This window comes from Bison bison, unplaced genomic scaffold (genome assembly GCF_000754665.1).
Source record: "Bison bison bison isolate TAMUID 2011002044 unplaced genomic scaffold, Bison_UMD1.0 scf7180017864485, whole genome shotgun sequence".
NCBI lineage: Eukaryota > Metazoa > Chordata > Mammalia > Artiodactyla > Bovidae > Bison > Bison bison.
In genome coordinates, this window is record NW_011495045.1 from 5,517,507 (window position 1) to 5,537,293 (window position 19,787).

General features: G+C 42.9%; 1 protein-coding gene across 1 annotated transcript in view; it reads right to left on the reverse strand.

Annotated features, from left to right (window-relative positions):
- Positions 1-2,987: 2,987 nt before the first annotated feature.
- Positions 2,988-19,787, reverse strand: part of ALG9 (ALG9, alpha-1,2-mannosyltransferase) — a 110,749-nt gene continuing 93,949 nt past the window's right edge. The window contains exon 15 of the mRNA XM_010862931.1: positions 2,988-3,380. Coding sequence (XP_010861233.1) covers positions 3,257-3,380 — 124 coding nt within the window. The 3' untranslated portion in view covers positions 2,988-3,256. The remainder of the gene's footprint in view (positions 3,381-19,787) is intronic.

The window sequence follows — 19,787 nt, forward strand, 5'->3', positions numbered from 1 at the left end:
TTAATCTGTTTACCCAAGGCGTTTAATGTAGGAGCCTAAGAAATTAACACATGAGTTTAATTTGCCGGTGGAGGTGAAGATTAAGTGACCCCTCTTTTCCCTCTTCAGAGAAAATGAAATTAACCAAATTTAAAGCAGAGCTGCTCAACACTGGACAGAAGACGGCACCATCACAGTGAATTATTTCAATAAACCCCACAAAATACAAAACACAATAAAAGATTTCCATTTGTGCTCTGCCCAAATGGTCAATCCAGATCCAAGGCTGTAGGATCACATAGGGTGTTCTTTCCCCAAAATCCAAACTAGAAAAAGATGACCCAAATAAGTGGTTGGGATCAAGAACCACCTTGATTTAAAACAGATGATCTGTTTCTGAACTTGAATTCAGTAATAAAGGGTGCAGTCTTCATTTTTCTATTATTATCTCAAGAGATTAAAATGTTTCTTTCTTATTAGATGACACCCACCAGTTGGTAGGTCCACTTTGATAACAGATGCTACTACACAAGTTGGTTCAGTAATGGAACTTAGCATCATAAGATCTGGAGATCAGGGAGCCCTGGAATTGCCAATGTATCTACTTCCTATTCTTGCCTGGAGGCATGGACAGAGGAGCCCGGCAGGCTACAGTCCATGGGGTCACAAGGGTAGGACACAGCTTAGCGACTAAACCAATACCACCTACTTTCTCACTCACCTCCATAATCAAAGATGCCCACCAATAATCTGTAGCCCATTATTCCTTGATAGTCAACAAACAATGGAGAAAAAAGGACTTCAGATACTTTATCTTCATGCTGACCACTGAATCTCTGGAGGAGAAATGCTACTTGCTCCAGCGTTTTGAGACACTTTCCCAGGCAAAGCTAACCTCCCTGTATTGCTGAGGTGGAGATGTTTTAATGTGATTATATGTCATGTGAAAAATACCTTCACAACAAACACCCCTCATTTTTATGTAACTTACCCATAGAATTTGGCACAGTGTTCTGTAATTTCTTGTGCTCTTACTAAAGATATTTGTAGGACAGAGAAAACCAAATCAAGTTTTAAAGAGATAGCAACTGACATTCCCAAAGAACATCAATCATGACATTTTTTGTGCTACGTTACAGTAAGTTGTTGCTCAGCAGGCTTTTTTTTTTTCAAACCTGCAAGATGATATAACAGATCAGCACTGTACTACTCTGATTCGAAAAACGCCGCTCATCGTTGACCTCCATTACTGCACTTTCTCATTTACTTTTGCAGAAAAAGAGAGCTCTAGCCACTGTGAAGGACAGTTTACCATTACTGCAAGTATGGCAAGACATTTCACTAAAAATTCTCTATCCTGTAGTCAGACTATACGTGCCAATATTTACCTTGGGAAACAGGAACCAAGTATTGAAAATTAAATGCCAGAAGTCCTTAAAGCAGTCAGTGGGACCCAAGTTTCTGTTCCCTCTCCAAGGAGGGAGCTCGTCTACAAGATCCAGCCCACCCCAGATATTCCGTCAGCGTGGACCCCAGTGAGGAGACTCTTTAAACCTAACTAGCTGTTTCTTGTCACTTCTTTTCTCCTCTCTGATCAGTTCCTATTGAAAATCTCTTCTCTTTGAAAAAGGAAAGATGCAAACTCTGAAAAATTAATGCATCTTATCTGCAGATACTAAACATAATTACCCTTAAGGAAATAAGGCACTATAATGCGACCCCAGCCTGACTATAGGAATGGAAATGGAACTGATATTGGATCCTGTGTGGCTGCACAGAAGCTGGACTTCCAAACATGAGCATTGCTCTCCTGCCGCAGGCCAAGCTGCGTGCTGGAGTGCTGCTGTGATGGTCAGACTCACAGGCAGACCGGAGGCTCCATAGAACTGAGAAACCCAGATAAAATTCTTCCTTAAAAATAGAAAGTGATGTTATCAATCAGGTCTCTGGCCAGCCTCATCATTCCTTCAAGTAATGTTTTCATGGTCAAGTGAAGAGTATGGACGAGCGCTAGATGAGAAGTTAGGCAACCCAGATTGTGGTGCGAACGCTATTATTGGCTGTGTGGCCTCGGGCAAGTCACCTCACCTTCCTCTGCTCCCTGCCCTCTAGTCTTACTTTCTTCATCTGTAAAATGGGGATAAAACCACTTGCCTTGTCTCCCTCACGTCATGACTGTGCGGATTGAATAAGATAATGTGAAAGTGCTTTGTAAACTATCAAATACTGTGTGTGAAGGCAAAGTGAAATATATACTTATGTTCTATTTAAGTCCTTATCATTGCCTATTTGACTAGAGGTTTCCCATGCAGGATGTGCTTTGCAATAGAGAGACTCAAAAATAGATGCCATAAATATACACTGGTCTTTTTCACTAGGGCTGTTTAAAAAAGGGAGAGTCTTAACTTCCTCAGAAATGGTCTCAGAATAAATTACTTTAAAACGTGATGTCATTCAAACCCACCAACTGATAGAATTAATCTTCTCCACCTATGTCCTATACAGTTATAGTCTGGTCTGTTGATACCTTGACAGAGGGAAGTCTTGAATTCAAGAAAGCATGCTAAAACTGAAAAAAACAAAAACAAACAAAAACAAACACCAAAATCTCATAGTTACAGCTTGTTGTAACAGATTTAAATGAAAATAAGAGGCATCCTATATAAAGAAATTAAGCCACGGTTCCTCAAATGGTTGCCTTTTTCCTGAGATATCTCCAGGACAAGGTTCTAGTCCTGTGAAGTGCTTTAGAAAAGCTTAGTCTTGCTGGAGGTGAAAGGACATGTAGGTTGGCAACTAGGCTGTGCTCATTTTCAGCACTAGGATTTGAATGAGAAGGTCTGCTAGGAGCTCCCAGGGAGCTTGGGTGGAGAAGCCCACCCGGCCCCAGGGAGGCCAGTCCTCGGACACCAGGCCAGAGTGTGGAGAACAGCTCAACACTGCCATCCCATCCCAGGATTTTCAGCTCTTCCTGGAAGTTGGTTCTGCTCTTCTCCGGTCTAGTAAATAATCGAACAGAAGAGAAACAGTGAGATGCGGAGCAGCGTATCTGCCTGGACTGCAGGGCCTGTCTGCGTCTGGCTGTACAAGGCGCACATGCAGAGCAGACACAGGCAAGGAGTGAGCGTGACTGACTGACCAGCCCAAAGCACCCAGACTCCAGCATTCGTGTCACACGCCTTTATTACACACGGTACAAGCGGTGGCTTGGAGGGTGTCCTGTCAGTGGGATCCCCAGTGGACAGGATGGGAGTTCTCTGGGACCACAGGCATGATGCTAACCTCCGCTTCTCTTCCTGGTTTGCTTTGCTTTCCGGGGTTTGAGGATGGTATAGTTTGCATACACTGTATACTGATCTGACAGGAAGGGAACGTAGAATGCCCGCAACAACCTTGAAGACCTGAAAAACAAGAGAGAAAAAAGACAGAATCTTAGCATTTGAGAGAATTTACTCATGGTACTGATTAAAGGAAATGAATAAAATGCTATGGTGAGGGTTATATTTTACATAAGCTGTACTTAGCTACTAGATCTTGATAAAAGACTTAATCAAAACCAAGTACTGGGACTTCCCTGGTGGTCCAGTGGTGAAGAGCCCACCTTCTATTGCAGGGGATGTGGGTTCGAGCCCTGCTCAGGGAACTAAGGTCCCACATGTCTAGGAGTAGCTAAGCCTATGCGCCACAATGAAGACCCAGCACAGCCAAAAGAAAAAAAGACCAAGTACCTTCTTGCCTGAACCCAAACGATAGTCTCGGTAGTCTCGCTAATAAGCCACAGGATATCTTTCAGAATAGCTCTAGGTCTGCTTAGAATTTGCCATTGAAAAGTTCTAATTCAGTCAAAGAAATGTTATTACGGAAATATATTCTTAACACCTCAAGAGTTTGTGTACCCCAGAGACTGCAGAGATGCTAAATGCTCAAATGATCCTGATTCCAGCTCTAAGTTTTCCTAGAGAGGTGAAGAAAAAACTATGTTCTTGGCTTCCTGTGCATACTGTTCTGGCGATTCTCAAGTCAAAGACAGAGTCCAGTCTTTTCTCTTTATACTGAAATATAGATAGGAACAGCTAAAACCCTGAATGGCTCACTAATTTCTAAAGAATATGAAAAATATCTCACATTTATTGAATACCTAGCATTGAACATGGAGAAGGCAATGGCACCCCACTCCAGTACTCTTGCCTGGAAAATCCCATGGATGGAGGAGCCTGGTAGGCTGCAGTCCATGGGGTCGCTAAGAGTCGGACACGACTGAGCGACTTCACTTTCACTTTTCACTTTCATGCATTGGAGAAGAAAATGGCAACCCACTCCAGTGTTCTTGCTTGGAGAATCCCAGGGACAGCGGAGCCTGGTGGGCTGCCATCTATGGGGTCGCACAGAGTCGGACACGACTGACATGACTTAGCAGCAGCAGCAGCAGCATTGAACAAGCCCTGGGGGAAGTGCTTACACTTTTTCAGATACTATTTAATCCATCCAACAAACCTATGTGGAAAGTGATATTACTTCTATTTTATAGATGGGAAAGTGAGACACACAGATTAAGTAGCTTGAGCAGGGTCACACAGTAAGTGATAAAGCCCTCATTCAGGTTCAGATTTGATTCCAGACTCTGCACTCCTACCACTCTGGTTTATCCTGCATCCCAGGAGACAGGCTAACAAGATTCATCATTTCCTAGAAAAAGTGGCAGTGATAGTTTTAAATTCTATATGCGGTATTACTTCTTGACTACGATTCCTGAGTCAAAAAACCAAAAGTTGGCCCAGAAACTGCCAACCTAAATGAGGTAGCTGAAGGGTGCTCCACTGCCAGTCCTTTTCCAGACTCTCAACTTGTAAATGTCATGTCAACGTGGCATTTGTACTGGCAGCCTACTTCTGAGTTTGGCAGACGCCCGCGATGCCTGCACACAATGGTACCGTGCTTGGCATACACACCTCCTAGAGATCCTTCCCAACTGGGATGCTGGCCGTGCGCTGTGCTCAGCAGAGATTCACTTCACTTCAACAGCTAACAGCTCAAGGGCTTTGATAGAGAAAAGAGGCTTAGCAGAGAGACACACGAGATAAAGCAGGGCCTCTGCAAAGAAATGAACAGGAGGAGGAAGCACCTACCTCAGTCAAAAAAGAAGCTAATTTTTCTTCTTTCTGTCCACGCTGCATAGATAAGGGGAAGGTCAGGACAGAACGCTGTAAGCTGGAACAAAGTCCCGCAGGCTTCAGTGTAGTAAAGAAAGGCTAAACTGAATGAAGCATCATTTCCATTCCAGGTGACTCCACGCTAAAAGCTTCACTAGTACAGTCAGTACATGTCTCCAGTCAACTCACCCCTTGGTATAACATCAGGTCCAATGGGCCCTATTTTACTTTTTTTACTTTCTTTTTGGAACGACTCCTTACGACTTGGAAAGATCATTATTTTGTAATTTTATTCTTCTTGGAGTCTTCCAAAGAAGAAAGGAAAATTATACTTATTTTCAAAAATAGAATAAAACTCATTCTATCATGTAACTACCATATGGGTCCATTATAACCTTTTATAAATTTAAACTATATTAAAGAATCTTAGTGGTCTTTTTTCCCTCTACGTCTTGGATTATTTACAACTATGCTTAAAAAAAAAAAAAAAGACAGACAAATGATAAGAAAAAGAATGATGACATCCCCAAAAAGGATTATGCAAAAATGATATAATTACATTATCCTTCCATTTTTTCACTGCATTGTTCAAAGTATGCACCATCTTTCAATAAGGTACAAAAGATTTGTGACACTATCTTTGCAGCCTGCATTTAGCTTTAATTGAGCACAGCTGAGAGTTCAGAATTTAAAAATTTTCTGTCCATAATGCCAATGAGAAGAAAATCAACAGAGGAAGACACTTCACAATTAGACAAATCAGAAGATGAATGCGGAGACAGCAGCACTCGAGACTCTGATGATGACAGCGTGTATGTGTGCGTGTGCGTGCGCGCATGCGTGAACGTGCACATGTGAGTGTGCTCAGTCGTGTCCGACTCTTTGCGACCCCATGGACTGTAGCCTGCCAGTCTCCTCTGTCCATGAAATTTTCCAGGCAAGAGTACTGGAGTGGGTTGCCATTCCCTTCTCCAGGGGATCTTCCTGACCCAGGGATGGAACCTGGGTCTCCTGCATTGCAGGCGGATTCTTTACCTTTTTTTTCTGAGCCACCAGAGAAGCCTATTTCAGGTATATATATTCAAAAGCAGGAAAACATGGAATAAAGATTGGGGTTGCTACATTCCAATTCTTACAAAAATTTCAAATGATGTTTTTTAAAACTATCCTTCCATTATTACTTTTATGTTATCTATAAAATAATTTAAAAATATGAAAACAAAAGGGGTTATAGGCCCTTTTACAGACCAAGACAGTACCTGGTGAAGACAAGACAGTATGTGGTGACGACTATTTCTATGCTATTTCTATGCTAACTCCTTGGTCATCACAAGGAATTCTAAAAGAGATCATTTCAGGAAACCATCCAGGGTGATACATGGGACATGTTATCATCAAAAATACTGACCTCCCTAAAATAGAAGAAGGGTCACTATGCATTACTGCTGAATGCAAAAGGCAAGCTGAAACAAAGGTAAAAGAATAATGGAGACTGGGACAAAATATTTACCGTATACATAACAGAGGAAGGGTATCTAGAATATATAAATTATATATATATATATATATGGGCTGGGCTTCCCTGGTGGCTCAGATGGTAAAGAATCTGCCTGCAATGCAGGAGACCCAGGTTTGATCCCTGGGTCAAGAAGATCCCCTGGAGAAGGGAATGGTAACCCATTCCAGTATTCTTGCCTGGAGAATTCCATGGACAGGGGAGCCTGGTGGGCTACAGTACATGGGGTCGCAGAGTTGGACACTACTGAGCAAGTAACATGTATTGGGGCTTCCTGGGTGGCGCAGCGTTAAAGAATCCACCTGCCAATGCAGGAGACACAAGACACACAGGTTCTATCCCTGGATCAGGAAGATCCCCTACAGGAGGGAATGGCAAACCCACTCCAGTATTCTTGCTTATGGGACTGCAATAACCATATGAAATGATGTTCAATTTTACTAGTAATCAGGGAAACATAAATCTAGATATAATTTTTCAACAATCAGGTTTGCAAAGCTGAGAAGTATGACAGTATCAAACCCTGGGGAGGAAGGAGGAACCCGATACTGCCAGTAAAAGTGGAAACCTGCAAGAACCACTTAGAGAAGCAGTTTTAACAATACCAATAAAACAGAAATTATGCTGTCTCTATGACATAGCACATGATTTTCATTTTGTACTTTGCACCATAATGCTTTTTTTAAAACAACCTACTTTACCATTTGTTACAATAGAAAAATTCAAACACAAACAAAAGAGATATTTAACTTGTAATAATTTTTAAAGCTATGACAAACTAGACAGCGTATTAAAAAAGAGACATTACTTTGCTGACAAAGGTCCATATAGTCAAAGCTATGGCTTCTCCAGTAGTCATGTATGGATGTGAGAGTTGGACCATAAAGAAGGCTGAACGCTGAAGAATTGATACTTTTGAACTGTGGTGTTGGAGAAGACTCCTTGAGAGTTCCTTGGACTGCAAGGAGATCAAACCAGTCAATCCTAAAGGAAATCAACCCTGAATATTCATTGGAAGCATGGATGCTGAAGCTGAAACTCCAATACTTTGGCCACCTGATACGTAGAGGTGACTCATTAGAAAAGACCCTGATGCTGGGAAAGACTGATGGCAGGAGAAGGGGACGACAGAGGATGAGTTGGTTGGATGGCATCACCGACTCAACAGACATGAGTTTGAGCAACTTCAGGGAGATGGGGAAGCACAGGGAAGCCTGGCATGCTGCAGTCCATGGGGGTTACAAAGAGTCAGACATGACTGAGTGACTAAACTGAACTGGGACAATGTTTTAAAGAGAGGAAACCTCAAATCCTTAAAATGAACAAACATAAAAACCCTATGTGCTTGCTACGTGTATGGCTTTGTGTGCTGGCCCTGAAGACACAAAAGCCTCTGTTCTCAAAGAGCTAATAATCTACAGTTGGAAGAAAGAGATTATGAGTGATATACAATATGTCTCTGTGTTAGTTAATCAGTCATGTCTGACTCTTTGCGACCCTGCCAGGCTTCTCTGTCCATGGAATCCTCCAGGCAAGAATATTGGAGTGAGTAGCCATTCTCTTCTCCAGGGATCTTCCTAACCCACGGATTGAACCTGAGTCTCCTGCATTGCAGGCAGATTCTTTACCATCTGAGCCACCAGGGAAGCCCAACTATAATATGGCAAATACTAAATAAAAATAGCTAATATAGAAGTTCAAAGTGATAATACACATATTCAGAAGAGAGGATAAAAAAAACACTGAGGGTTGCATAAGTGTGGAAGAAGCATTTATTATACATTATTTTATTTGACCCATTCAACATTTCAAGGTATACTAAGCAAAAAAAAAAAACTTGCTGATCTATAACCAAATCTATAGGCATCTCAGATTAAATTCTGTCTACTCAGCAACAATTGGAAAACGGCTTGAACAAAATCCAGACTCTGTAATGATCTACAAGCTGAAGGAGATCTAGCCCTCGCTAACCTGTCTCTCTTCACCTTGTACCATTTTCTTCCTTGCCCACTACACTCTCCCCACACCAGCCTCCTTTCAAGTTTCTCAAAATTACCAGTTCTTTCCTACTATGATTTCAAAGTCCCATTGAATGTGTGGTTTGGAATAATACATTGCTAGGGACAAGCATGTATCTGACTCAGATACATCAAGAGACCCAAGAAGAACTGGGATTCTCCCAAGCTTCCTCTGCGTGCAAGCATAAAAAATTTGGCATCAGATTCTAGATAATGTGTTCAAGAAGCATGGAGGCATTTCTAGTTAGACCTGAACACAAAGCTATATTAAAGGTGAGAACTAAATATAAGGAAAAGTTAAGAAAAATTTATAATCCAAATTTGGTACTGGAAAAATCCTTGTTTGAAGATGAATCTTCCTTTCTCCTGCAGATTTTGCTTATGATTGTTAATTATCTGTCTTTAACATGTAAAGCCTCTACTTTCTTCCAGTGGATGAAATGAGTAAACAATCAACACAAACACTTCTGTGCTGGGATGGGAAGAGTCTGTGTTTTTGTTTTTTCTTTTTAGCCAAAAGAGCAAGTTGGCTTGAATTCTTCACTTTTAATACTATGGCTGCTCTTCTAGATTAATTTCTTTCTCATCTGTAGCTTTACTAAATCAAGCACAACTGGGGCTGTTCAAATCATTATATGGTTGCTGGAAGAACAAATCCGTTATTTGTCTCTGTGAAAGAAGAGAGCAGTTGAGCATTGGAATAACGTGCATACGCACACATTCATACTCATGGAAACAAAGACCAGACTGAATCACAAGTTAGAACCAGACTAATCCTGATCGAAACTCATGTAACAGTGTGTGTAATAACGTGAAATGCCAAAGCACTGCCCCAGAAAGTACAGGCAGCATAAATTAGGAAGGCGCTAAACGGGCACTGAAGCACTTCCCCTCCCAGTGAGAGAGTCACTCAAGCAATTCAAGGATGAAACAGACATGGACAAAACGATCCCTGAATGGCATAATTAGCCGACAGCTCAGAATGTTTTCTAATTCAATTATCAGCCCTATTTATCAGGGCTGGGGGGCACTCTGCTGTGGCGATTTCAATCTGCTCTTGCTGACGTCCGTGGAAGACTGCCTGCCAGTCCCTGACGTCACCAGTGCAACAGGCCCGACGCAAATGCTGGGTCAATTTTTAATTTTAAAGAGAAAACATCTTAAGTACTCAGGCTGTCTCCATGATTTTTGTCTGTCTCTCCATCCATTCATCCACCCGTCCATCCAAACATTGCTTATTCCTGTGAACCTGCAGCCTGGGCTCCCTGCCAGTTCTCTTTCTTTTTCAAAGCTAGTTCCTTCTCTTTTTGTTTTTGTCTCTGTCTCTTGTTCTCCTGCACTTAGTTCAGTGACAGACTTCCACAACCCTCAGAACAGAGCTGGCCTTTCAGAGAAGTCTTTAGTTCTGAAGAGAATCTCACAATTCCCTCAAGATTTACTCTTAGCCATGGCCAGTCCTGAGTCTCATATCAAGCAGTTTAAGAACTGCTCAGAAGGCTGATAATGCAGCAAAAATGTAGCTGATCTTTAATATTCTTTAATAGAAAATGTGGTGAGAGACATTACCCTCATGATAAGACAGAGGTTCAGTTCAGTTCAGTCGCTCAGTTGTGTCCGACTCTTTGCGACCCCATGAATCGCAGCACGCCAGGCCTCCCTGTCCATCACCAACTCCCGGAGTTCACTCAGACTCATGTCCATCGAGTCAATGATGCCATCCAGCCATCTCATCCTCTGTCGTCCCCTTCTCCTCCTGCCCCCAATCCCTCCCAGCATCAGAGTCTTTTCCAATGAGTCAACTCTTCACATGACGTGGCCAAAGTACTGGAGTTTCAGCTTTAGCATCATTCCTTCCAAAGAAATCCCAGGGCTGATCTCCTTTAGGATGGACTGGTTGGATCTCCTTGCAGTCCAAGGGACTCTCAAGAGTCTTCTCCAACACCACAGTTCAAAAGCATCAATTCTTTGGTGCTCAGCTTTCTTCACAGTCCAACTCTCACATCCATACTTAACTACTGGAAAGATAGAGGTAACACTTACCTATTTTCCAAAGTAGAGAAACATGTATGTTAATGTTTCCCTGGAATGCCAGGCCCTTGAAGACAGAACTTACTCTGACCAACTGCTGTACTGCAGCTTTTAGAACAGGCTCATTAGGCTTCCGGTTCAAGATGGCCAAGGAGAAGGACATGTGTTCATCTCCTGAGAGAGCACCAAAATCACAACTAGCTGTTGAACAACCATTGACAGGAGGATGCTGGAACCCAACAGAAAAAGACATCCCACTACGAAAGACAAAGAAGCTGCTGAAAGATGGTAGGAGGGGCACAATCACAATAAAACCAAACCCCATACCTGCTGGGTGGTGACCCACAAACTGGAGAACAATAAATACCAAAGAAGTTCTCCCACGTTGTGAAGGTTCTCAATCCCATGTCAGTCTTCCCAGCCTGGGGATCTGACAAGGGGACTGGGAATCCCCAGGGAATCTGAACTTGAAGGCCAGCAGGACTTGATTATAGGACTTCCACAGGACTGGGGAAATCAGACTCCAGGCTTGCAGGGCACAAATAAAATCTTGCATACACCAAGTCCCAGAGGAAAGGAGCACTGACCCCACAGGAGACTGAACAAAACTACCTACTAGTGTTGGAGGGCATCCTGTGGGGGCATGGATTGGCAGGGGCTCACCACAGGGACGGGGCACTGGCAACAGCAGCCCTACAAGGTCCCCCTTGGCATTAGCCCTCTTGGAGGTTGCCATTAACCCAACCACAGAGCCTGTAGACCCCAGGGCTGGGTTGCCTCAGACCAAACAACTACCAGGGAGGGAGTGCAACCCCAGCCATCAGCAGATAAATAGATTAGAGCTTTACTGAGCAAGGTCCTGCCCACCAGAGCAAGACCCAGTTTTTCCCATTGCCAGTCTCTCCCATCAAGAAGATAACACAAGCCTCTCAGCCTCAGCCATCAGAGGGCAGACAGAAGAAGCACGAAGCACAGTCTCACAGCAGCTAAAACAAAAATCATATTACAGAAAGTTAATCACAATGAAGCTCCAATACTTTGGCCACCTGATGTGAAGAACTGACTCATTAGAAAAGACTCTGATGCTGGGAAAGACTGAAGGCAGGAGGAGAATGGGACGACAGAGGATGAGATGGTTGGATGGCATCACCAACTCAAAAGACATGAGTTTGACCAAGCTACAAGAGACGGTGAAGGAGAGGGAAGCCTGGCATGCTGGTCTATGGGGTCACAAAGAGTCGGACATGACTGAATGCTTGAACAGCAACAATAATCACAGTGAAAAAGCAGAAAGTTATGTCCCAGATAAAAGGACAAGATAAAATCCCAGAAAAACAACTAAATGAAGTGGAGATAGGCAACTTTCCAGAAAAATAATTTAGAATAATGATACTGAAGATGATCTAGGATCTTGGGAAAAGAGTGGAGGCGAAGATTGAGAAGATGCAAGAAATGTTTACCAAAGATCTGGAAGAACTAAAGAACAAACAAACAGAGATGAATAATACACTAGAAAGAATTAATAGCAGAATAACTGAGGCAGAAGGACAGACAAATGACCTGGAGGACAGAATGGTGGAAATCATTGCCAGAATGGTGGAAATCATTGCCACAGAACAGAATATAGAAAAAAGAATGAAAAGAAATGAAGACAGTCTAAGAGACCTCTGGGACAACATTAAACACACCCAACATTTGCATTATAGGGGTCCCAGAAGGAAAAGAGAGAGAGAAAGGACCTGAGAAAATATTTGCAGAGATAATAGCTGAACAACTTCCTGAACAGGGGAAAGGAAATAGTCAAGTCCAAGAAGCACAGAGTCCCAGGAAGGATAAACCCAAGGAGGAACACACCGAGACACACAGTAATCAAACTGACAAAAATTAAAGACAGAGATAAAATATTAAAAGCAACAGGGGAAAAATGACAAATAGCATACAAGGGAACTCCCATCAGGCTGTCAGCTGATTTCTCAATAGAAACTCTACAAGCCAGAAGAGAATGGCATGATGTATTTAAAGTGGTGAAAGTGAAGAACCTACAACCAAGAATACTCTACCTAGCAAGACTGTCCTTCACATTTGATGGAGAAATCAAAAGCTTTCCAGTAATCAAAAGCTAAGAGAATTCAGCACCATCAAACCAGCTTTACCACAAATGCTAAAGGAACTTCTTAAGGCAGGAAACGAGAAGGAAAAGACCTACAGAAAATAAACCCAAAACAAATAAGAAAGTGATAAAAGGATCATATATATGGATAATTACCTTAAATGTAAATGGATTAAATGCCCCAACCAAAAGACATAGACTGGCTGGGCATTTGAAAACATGTACATGTATGCACTTCTACTTACCGTATTACTCTGCTTGACCCCGCTCCCAAACTGTATGTAATTATTCTATATTGTTAGGTTAATTACGTTCCCATTATGGTTTGTAAATATAATTCTTTTATTTTTTCTCTGGTTATTGATTGTGAAAAGGCTGATAAACATCCTTTACTATTGTGATTATGTAAGTATTTCTCAATACCACTGCATCATGATTGGTCAACAGAAAAAAATAGAATTCTATATTACCAAAACTACCATTTAATAGAAAACCTGTAATTGCTTTTCAAAATCCAGATGTGTATCAGAATTATCTTGGAGTTTTTTGAAAAACACAAATGCCCAGGTATTGCTTTTTCACTCTAAAGCTCCAGATATGTTTCTAATGAGCAGCCATGTCTAAAAGCAGCTGGACTATCTGATGATCTTTTACTTTTATCTAGTTTGTTTCACTTTTTCCATTTCATAGTCAGTGCTCTCATTTTATTTAGTTTATATTTTCCAATTTCTCCATCTCTCCTTTTCTTTTTTGCTGTTCTTTCTCAAGCTTTTACCGAGTGTTGTAGAAAAGCTTTTGTATACATATATATATATAGAGAGAGAGAGAATGTGTAATATATATATTCTAGAAAACTTATGAATTTTTGCCCAATTAAAAAATTTATGACATTTTGATTCCACTGGCTTGACTTAGTAATGAATAGAATGCAAGACTTCTACTTTAAAAAAAATAGATATGCAACAAGCAACAAAGGTTAACTGTATGGCACAGGGAACTGCAGTTATATCTTGTAATAAACGGTAATGGAAAAGAATTTCAAAAATCACATATGTGTATCTGTATAACTGAATCAGCTTGCTGTGCACCTGAAACACCGTTAAGTCAACTATATGTCAATAAAATATGTATATATATAAAGGAAAAAATAATGTGAGGCTCTTCCTCTTCTCTTCCCAAACAATTCAGTCCTAAAGCCACTGGGCAGGGCGGAGCAAAGTGGGAGTCTTTGGAGCGCACATGGGGAATGGGAAGCTGTGGTGGGATGTTAGCGCCCAAGGGAGATGCAGAGGGTGTCCATATCAAAAGAGAGGGCATTCTTTTCTTTCCTAAAAAGTTTTAATCTTTTTTTGGGTGGGAAGGAGGCTTCACATATCCAGGGTTTATAAAACAAAATACGGTATAAACTAGATGAGAGATACCTGTGGGACACAAACTGTACAACACAAACGGCCTAAATGTCAGTAAAATAATAGCTGGGGGAACCGACAGCGACTGGAGGAACAGGAAGAGGAGAGACAAGAGACAAGACCATGGAGAATGTGCAAGACTCTGATAAAGAGGAGAAAAGCGCTCAAGTCCATTATGACATGACGTTCATATCATCTTCTGGTTCCTACTTCCTTTATGGCCTCGTCTGTTACCCCCTCCAGCCTCTCATTCTGTACCCCAGAGACACAGGACTACTTGTGCCCTGCCATTTCCTACCTAGCAAAGAGAATGTTCACGCAAAAGGTCAAGAAACCTCTCCGGGTTTCAGTTTACACAAAATCTGCTAAATCGTCATTACCCATGTGACCAGAATGACCCTGTTTTCAGAGGGCATGTCCACAGACCCTGAACATTCAATGAACACATTCACGGTTTTGGCTCTTCAGCAGCGACCTCCAAATCCACACTGGGTAACGACTTGGAAGCTTGCTGAGGCACAAACGGGGATCACGTCACTGTGAGACACGTGTACGGGGTGGATCATTTCACTGACGTGTGGCCTTGGCCAATCAGTATAACCTCTGGACAGTATAACCTCTTGACCAGTCACCTTTCACCAATATTCAGCATGAGGGGATTGAGAAAGAATTGGTATTAAGCAAGCAGTCATTTTCTGACCTTCAGTCCCATTAAGTTTGCTGGAGAAAAGCTCGTGAGCGGCCCTTTCCCATCTGATAGCTCCTGAGATGTTAAGGTACCACGTGCTCCATCCACTGTGCAGAAGACACTGAACGGTGTTCAGGAAGGGGTCTGCCCCTACTCTCTGGACCCTCGTCTGAGCTACTTCTCTGTGACAAACAGTAAGCGGCACTGGAGGCCACAGCCGGCTGACGGTTCTGGCAAGTTTTACAGAGGGGAAATAATGAGTATACTCTGAAATAACTCAACAATCTTTTTTTTTTTTTTTCCAGCTTAAAAAAAAAAAAGCCATCTATTATTTCTCTCAAATCTGTGGCTGACTGATGGGCTTTCTGTTTCACTGGGCTTTGGCTGGAATGCTTATGGCCAGCCGTGGGCTGCGAGTTCAGCTAATGCTACAGGCCTGAGGACTCCTTCGTGTGGGCTCCTCTCTGCACACAGTCTATGGATTTTCTTAAGGGGTGGAGCCTGGGTCTTAAGAAGGAGCACTCCAGCAGATAGGAAATAGAAGCCAATCAGCTACTCAGCGATCTTTATTTTACCAAATAAGGGCATGAGATGGAGAAGGAACTGGCAATCCACTCCATTATTCTTGCCTGGAGAATCCCATGGACAGAGGAGCCTGGCAGGGTACAGTCCATGGGTCGCAAGAGTCGGACACGACTGAGTGACTAAGCACACAAGCACACACAAGGGCATGAGAAGCTTCTGAAGAAATTCTATTTCATCTTTTCCCTTTATGCAATGTCAGATAATTGATAAATATTTTCTAAGACCCTAATATGTGCTAGGAGTTGTGAGAGTCAACAAGAGATGTTCTAACTTTCAAGAAACTGAGAATACATGTCTCTGATGATGCCAGTTGCCTGGCCTAAGCTAGCAGAAAGTGGTGCAGTTCGAAGACACTGTACATATGCATGCTTCAAGCCTGAGAGGCTCTTGCATCATGGACATGAGGCTCAGACAGTCTGTCTCCAGAGAACTAACTTCACAACAAGGCAAAGTAGACCCTCCGAGCTTCGGGAAAAAAAGAAAAGGGTTTATTCTCCTGCAAGTGTCAGTAGACAATGATTAAGCAGTCAAGAGTACAATGGGCAAAACAGAGTGTGTTCTGAAGCCAAATCTAGCCTGAGGTAGTAGTGATGCCGGGCGAAGGGTCTAAGGAAACCATCTGGGGAGAAGGAAATAGGGACAGCCCCAGACTGTAAAAAAAGAGAAAGCATAAGAGAACAACGAGGAGTTAAGGAATTACAAAAGTACAAAAACTCTGACGGCTTTTCCCTTACAGTTTCTCAGTATTCTTGGCAAAGACAAAGGAGCTGAAGGCACTGCTGTGACTGACGTGCGGGGAACAGACAGGAGCACTTCATCACGGGTTAGGAGGTAGAACCGATTCCACTGAAAGGATCTGAACACCACGTGAAGCATGTCCAACCGCTGGCCTGGAGCCAAACTCTGCCAGGGGGTGCAGTCTCCCTTTCCACCTGGGTAGCAAGAAGCTGCAGATGGGAACAGCCTGCTGGACTATTTTGGGCGCCATATGTCTCTTCTGCAAGAAATCGCCTTCAAAAAAGGTTTTTGTTTTTTTTTTCCAAAAAGTGTCTAATTTGGATGAAGAATAGCACCAAAAGAGCAGTGATGTTTTAAAAACATGTCCATAAATTCTTTGACAATCTTCCCATCAACAGGGGAAATCTAATTCCTCTCCCCTTGACCATGGGCTATTAGACTGGCTTACTTTCAATGAAAAGAATGAGGTGGGAGTGATGCTGTGTGAATTCCAAGGCTAGGTCATAAAAGCTACACTGGTCTTGAGATTCTAGCTCCTGGTAACCAGCCACCATGCTATGAGGAAGCACAGGCCACATGGAGAAGCCACGTTAGGTGTTTCAGCCAAGAGTCCCAACTGGGGGCTAACCAGTAGCCAGCATTCCCTGTCAGATGTGTAGGAAAGCCCTTAAGGGGCTTCCCAGGTGCTGCCAGTGGTAAAGAACCCGCCTGCCAATGAAGGAGACTTAAGAGACGCAAGTTTGATCCCTGGGTTGGGAAGATCCCCTGGAGGAGGGCATGACAACTCACTTCAGTATTCTTGCCTGAAGAATCCCATGAACAGAGTTACCTGGCAGGCTGCAGTCCATAGGGTCACACAGAGTTGGACACGACTGAAGCAACTTAATAAGCACACACACACGCAAAGCCTTTGAAATGCCCCAGTGCCAACCACCATCTGATGGCCAATGCATAAGAACACTGAGAAGCTTGGAATGGCCCACTGAGCCCAGTGAGTCCCCAGAACCATGAGATAAAACAATAACAAATTACTGCTGCCTTTTAATACCATTAAGTTTGGGATGCAGCAATAACTGGGACAAGAGTTTACAATTAGTTTTCACTTTACAGTGATCTTCCAATGGTCTTCTTATCTTTTGGAAACAAACAGTTCTGCTTGTGCTGGGGTTAGACTTGGGACATGATGCCTGCTATCCACGAGACAATGACACAGAACCAAACTGGATTCAGCACCATGGCCTCACAGCTGCTGGATTCACTTTCTGGATGCTAAAAGGAAAGTAATAGTCTCAGCTGAAAACTTCCACGAGGATCCTGTGCTGGACACTGAAAGAACACAAGCATCAGGTGCTATCGCCACAACCCCCACCTGGCTCTACAGAAATCCACTGATGAGTGTAAAGGCCCCTCCCCTACCACACCAGCAGAAGATGTTATGTTTAACTCTTCGCTTGCATCTACCTGTAATGATACATTGGGCAGGGCTTTGAAATCCTGCCCTACTAAGTGTCCCCAAATTATCTCACATCCCTTGTCAGGCAAGCCTAAAATTCAGCTGGATGAGGCCAATAGGTTCCAAAACGGGGAAGAATAAAATATCACAATCCAAAAATCAAAGGTGAAGGCAAAGACAGCAAAACAGAAGGGACCTACAACGAAGGAGGAAAAAGTGGGTGGGAAGTGGCTGCAAAGCAGTGGCCGGGCCTCCCGACTTGTTTCTAAAGCTACAAACAGGCTCTGCTGCTCAGCAGGCCAACTCCAACATCCTGGAGAGGCATTCCCCACCAGACTCCCTCAGCCAAACACTCTCACCACCCTTAGAAAGGAACCCACCATCCAGCTGAGTTATTGCAACAGTCTCCCTTCACTCCTCCCTGAGGAATCTCAGAGTAACCATTACATCCACCCACTTGTCCAACTATTTTATACAAGTAGCCATTATATCATGCTTCAAAGAAAGAAACAAAACAAAAAAATCCGCTCATTTTAGAAAGTATGTAATATGAGATGTCCAAAGGGTGACAAATGTGTCTGGTTTAAAAAGTGATATGTCAACGAGTTTAGCCCCCATATCTTGGAAGTTTGATAAACGCTAATAATATTAGCCAGACACAGACACAGCAAACTTAGGGAGAGGAAGTTGCAGCTCTGGTACCAGTCATGCGTGGGAGGAGACTAGAAAATGGTTATCAAGATCTTGTGCCTGATGGAGGGGACACTTGTATACCCATGACTAATTCATACTGCTATATGGCAAAAACCCTCACAACTGTAAAGTCATTATGCTCCAAGTAAAATTAAAAAAATAAATAAAAATCTTATGTCTGGATCTTCTAGACATAAGAAGATCTAATGTGGTTTGGCCTCTCCAGTCCTCTGATAAAGCAAAGAAGTCTTATTGGAAGAGCACGGGTGGGCATCTGGGCGGCCATTCTCCCAGACAGGTTTACAATGTTCAGCCCTCTTTCTGAGTCCTTCTCCAACAGTCCAACAGGAAACTCTGCTTATCTTCCAACAATTTCAGCAGAAAACACACCTCTTCACATATTCATAGATATTTAGAATTCCTAAATTTGCACCAGTCACAGCACTGTCTTAATAATTTTAGGTTGCTTCCCCGGGGGTTGAGTCTCCCCTGGCACACACTCAAGAGTATGATTTTTCTACGTGCTGGTACTGTCTTCAAACTAGCCTCACCGCTTTCCTTTCAGACAGCTAAGGCCCAATCCAGGCTATGGCACCAAGCAACGTCTGAAAATTAAATCAAATAAGTGACCTATGGGCAAACCTGATGCTAGACATGGACTGACCGTAACCATGTGCTCCGCTCTCCAGTCCTGCTTTCTGGGATAAGCTCTTGTATTCCAGTCACATTACGACAGGATGACCAGCTATCTCAACTCACCCAGGGCGGGGTCCCTTTTACTTTCAAAAGTGTTCTCATTTGGATACTATATTACAGATCACTCTAACTAAAAGCAAATTTAAATCAAAGAGGTAAATTAAGCTTTCCTCTATGGACCCTCGGGTCCCCTCTTTTAACAGGCTTCTTTTACTTTTTCTACTTGTGTTCATGATTCCTTCTTCTTGAATTACAGATATGATTCTGCCCTCTTTACCACGAATACAAATCCTTTTTCTTGTACACTTCGGCTAAGCACCACCTTCTCCAGGAGACCTTCCTGGTACACTCTAACCTCCACAGAGCTCTCCTTTCTCTGAAGTTTTAGCACACCACCCAGCACCTTCTATGGTCTTAATGTCTTCTCTGGCGGCTCAGATGGTAAAGAATCTGCCTGCAGTGCAGGAGACCCAGGTTCGATCTTTGGGTCAGGAAGATCCCCTGGAGAAGAGAATGACTACCCACTCCAGTATTCTTGCCTGGAGAATCCCATAGACAGAGGAGCCTGGGGGGCTACAGTCCATGGGGTCACAAAGAGTCAGGCACAACTGAGCGACTAACACTTTCACATGGTCTTAGTCCTATTTTCAAGGTGTTTATGTGTGACTACAAAGAGTGAAAGTGAAGTCCCTCAGTTGTGTCCGACTCTTTGCAACCCCATGGA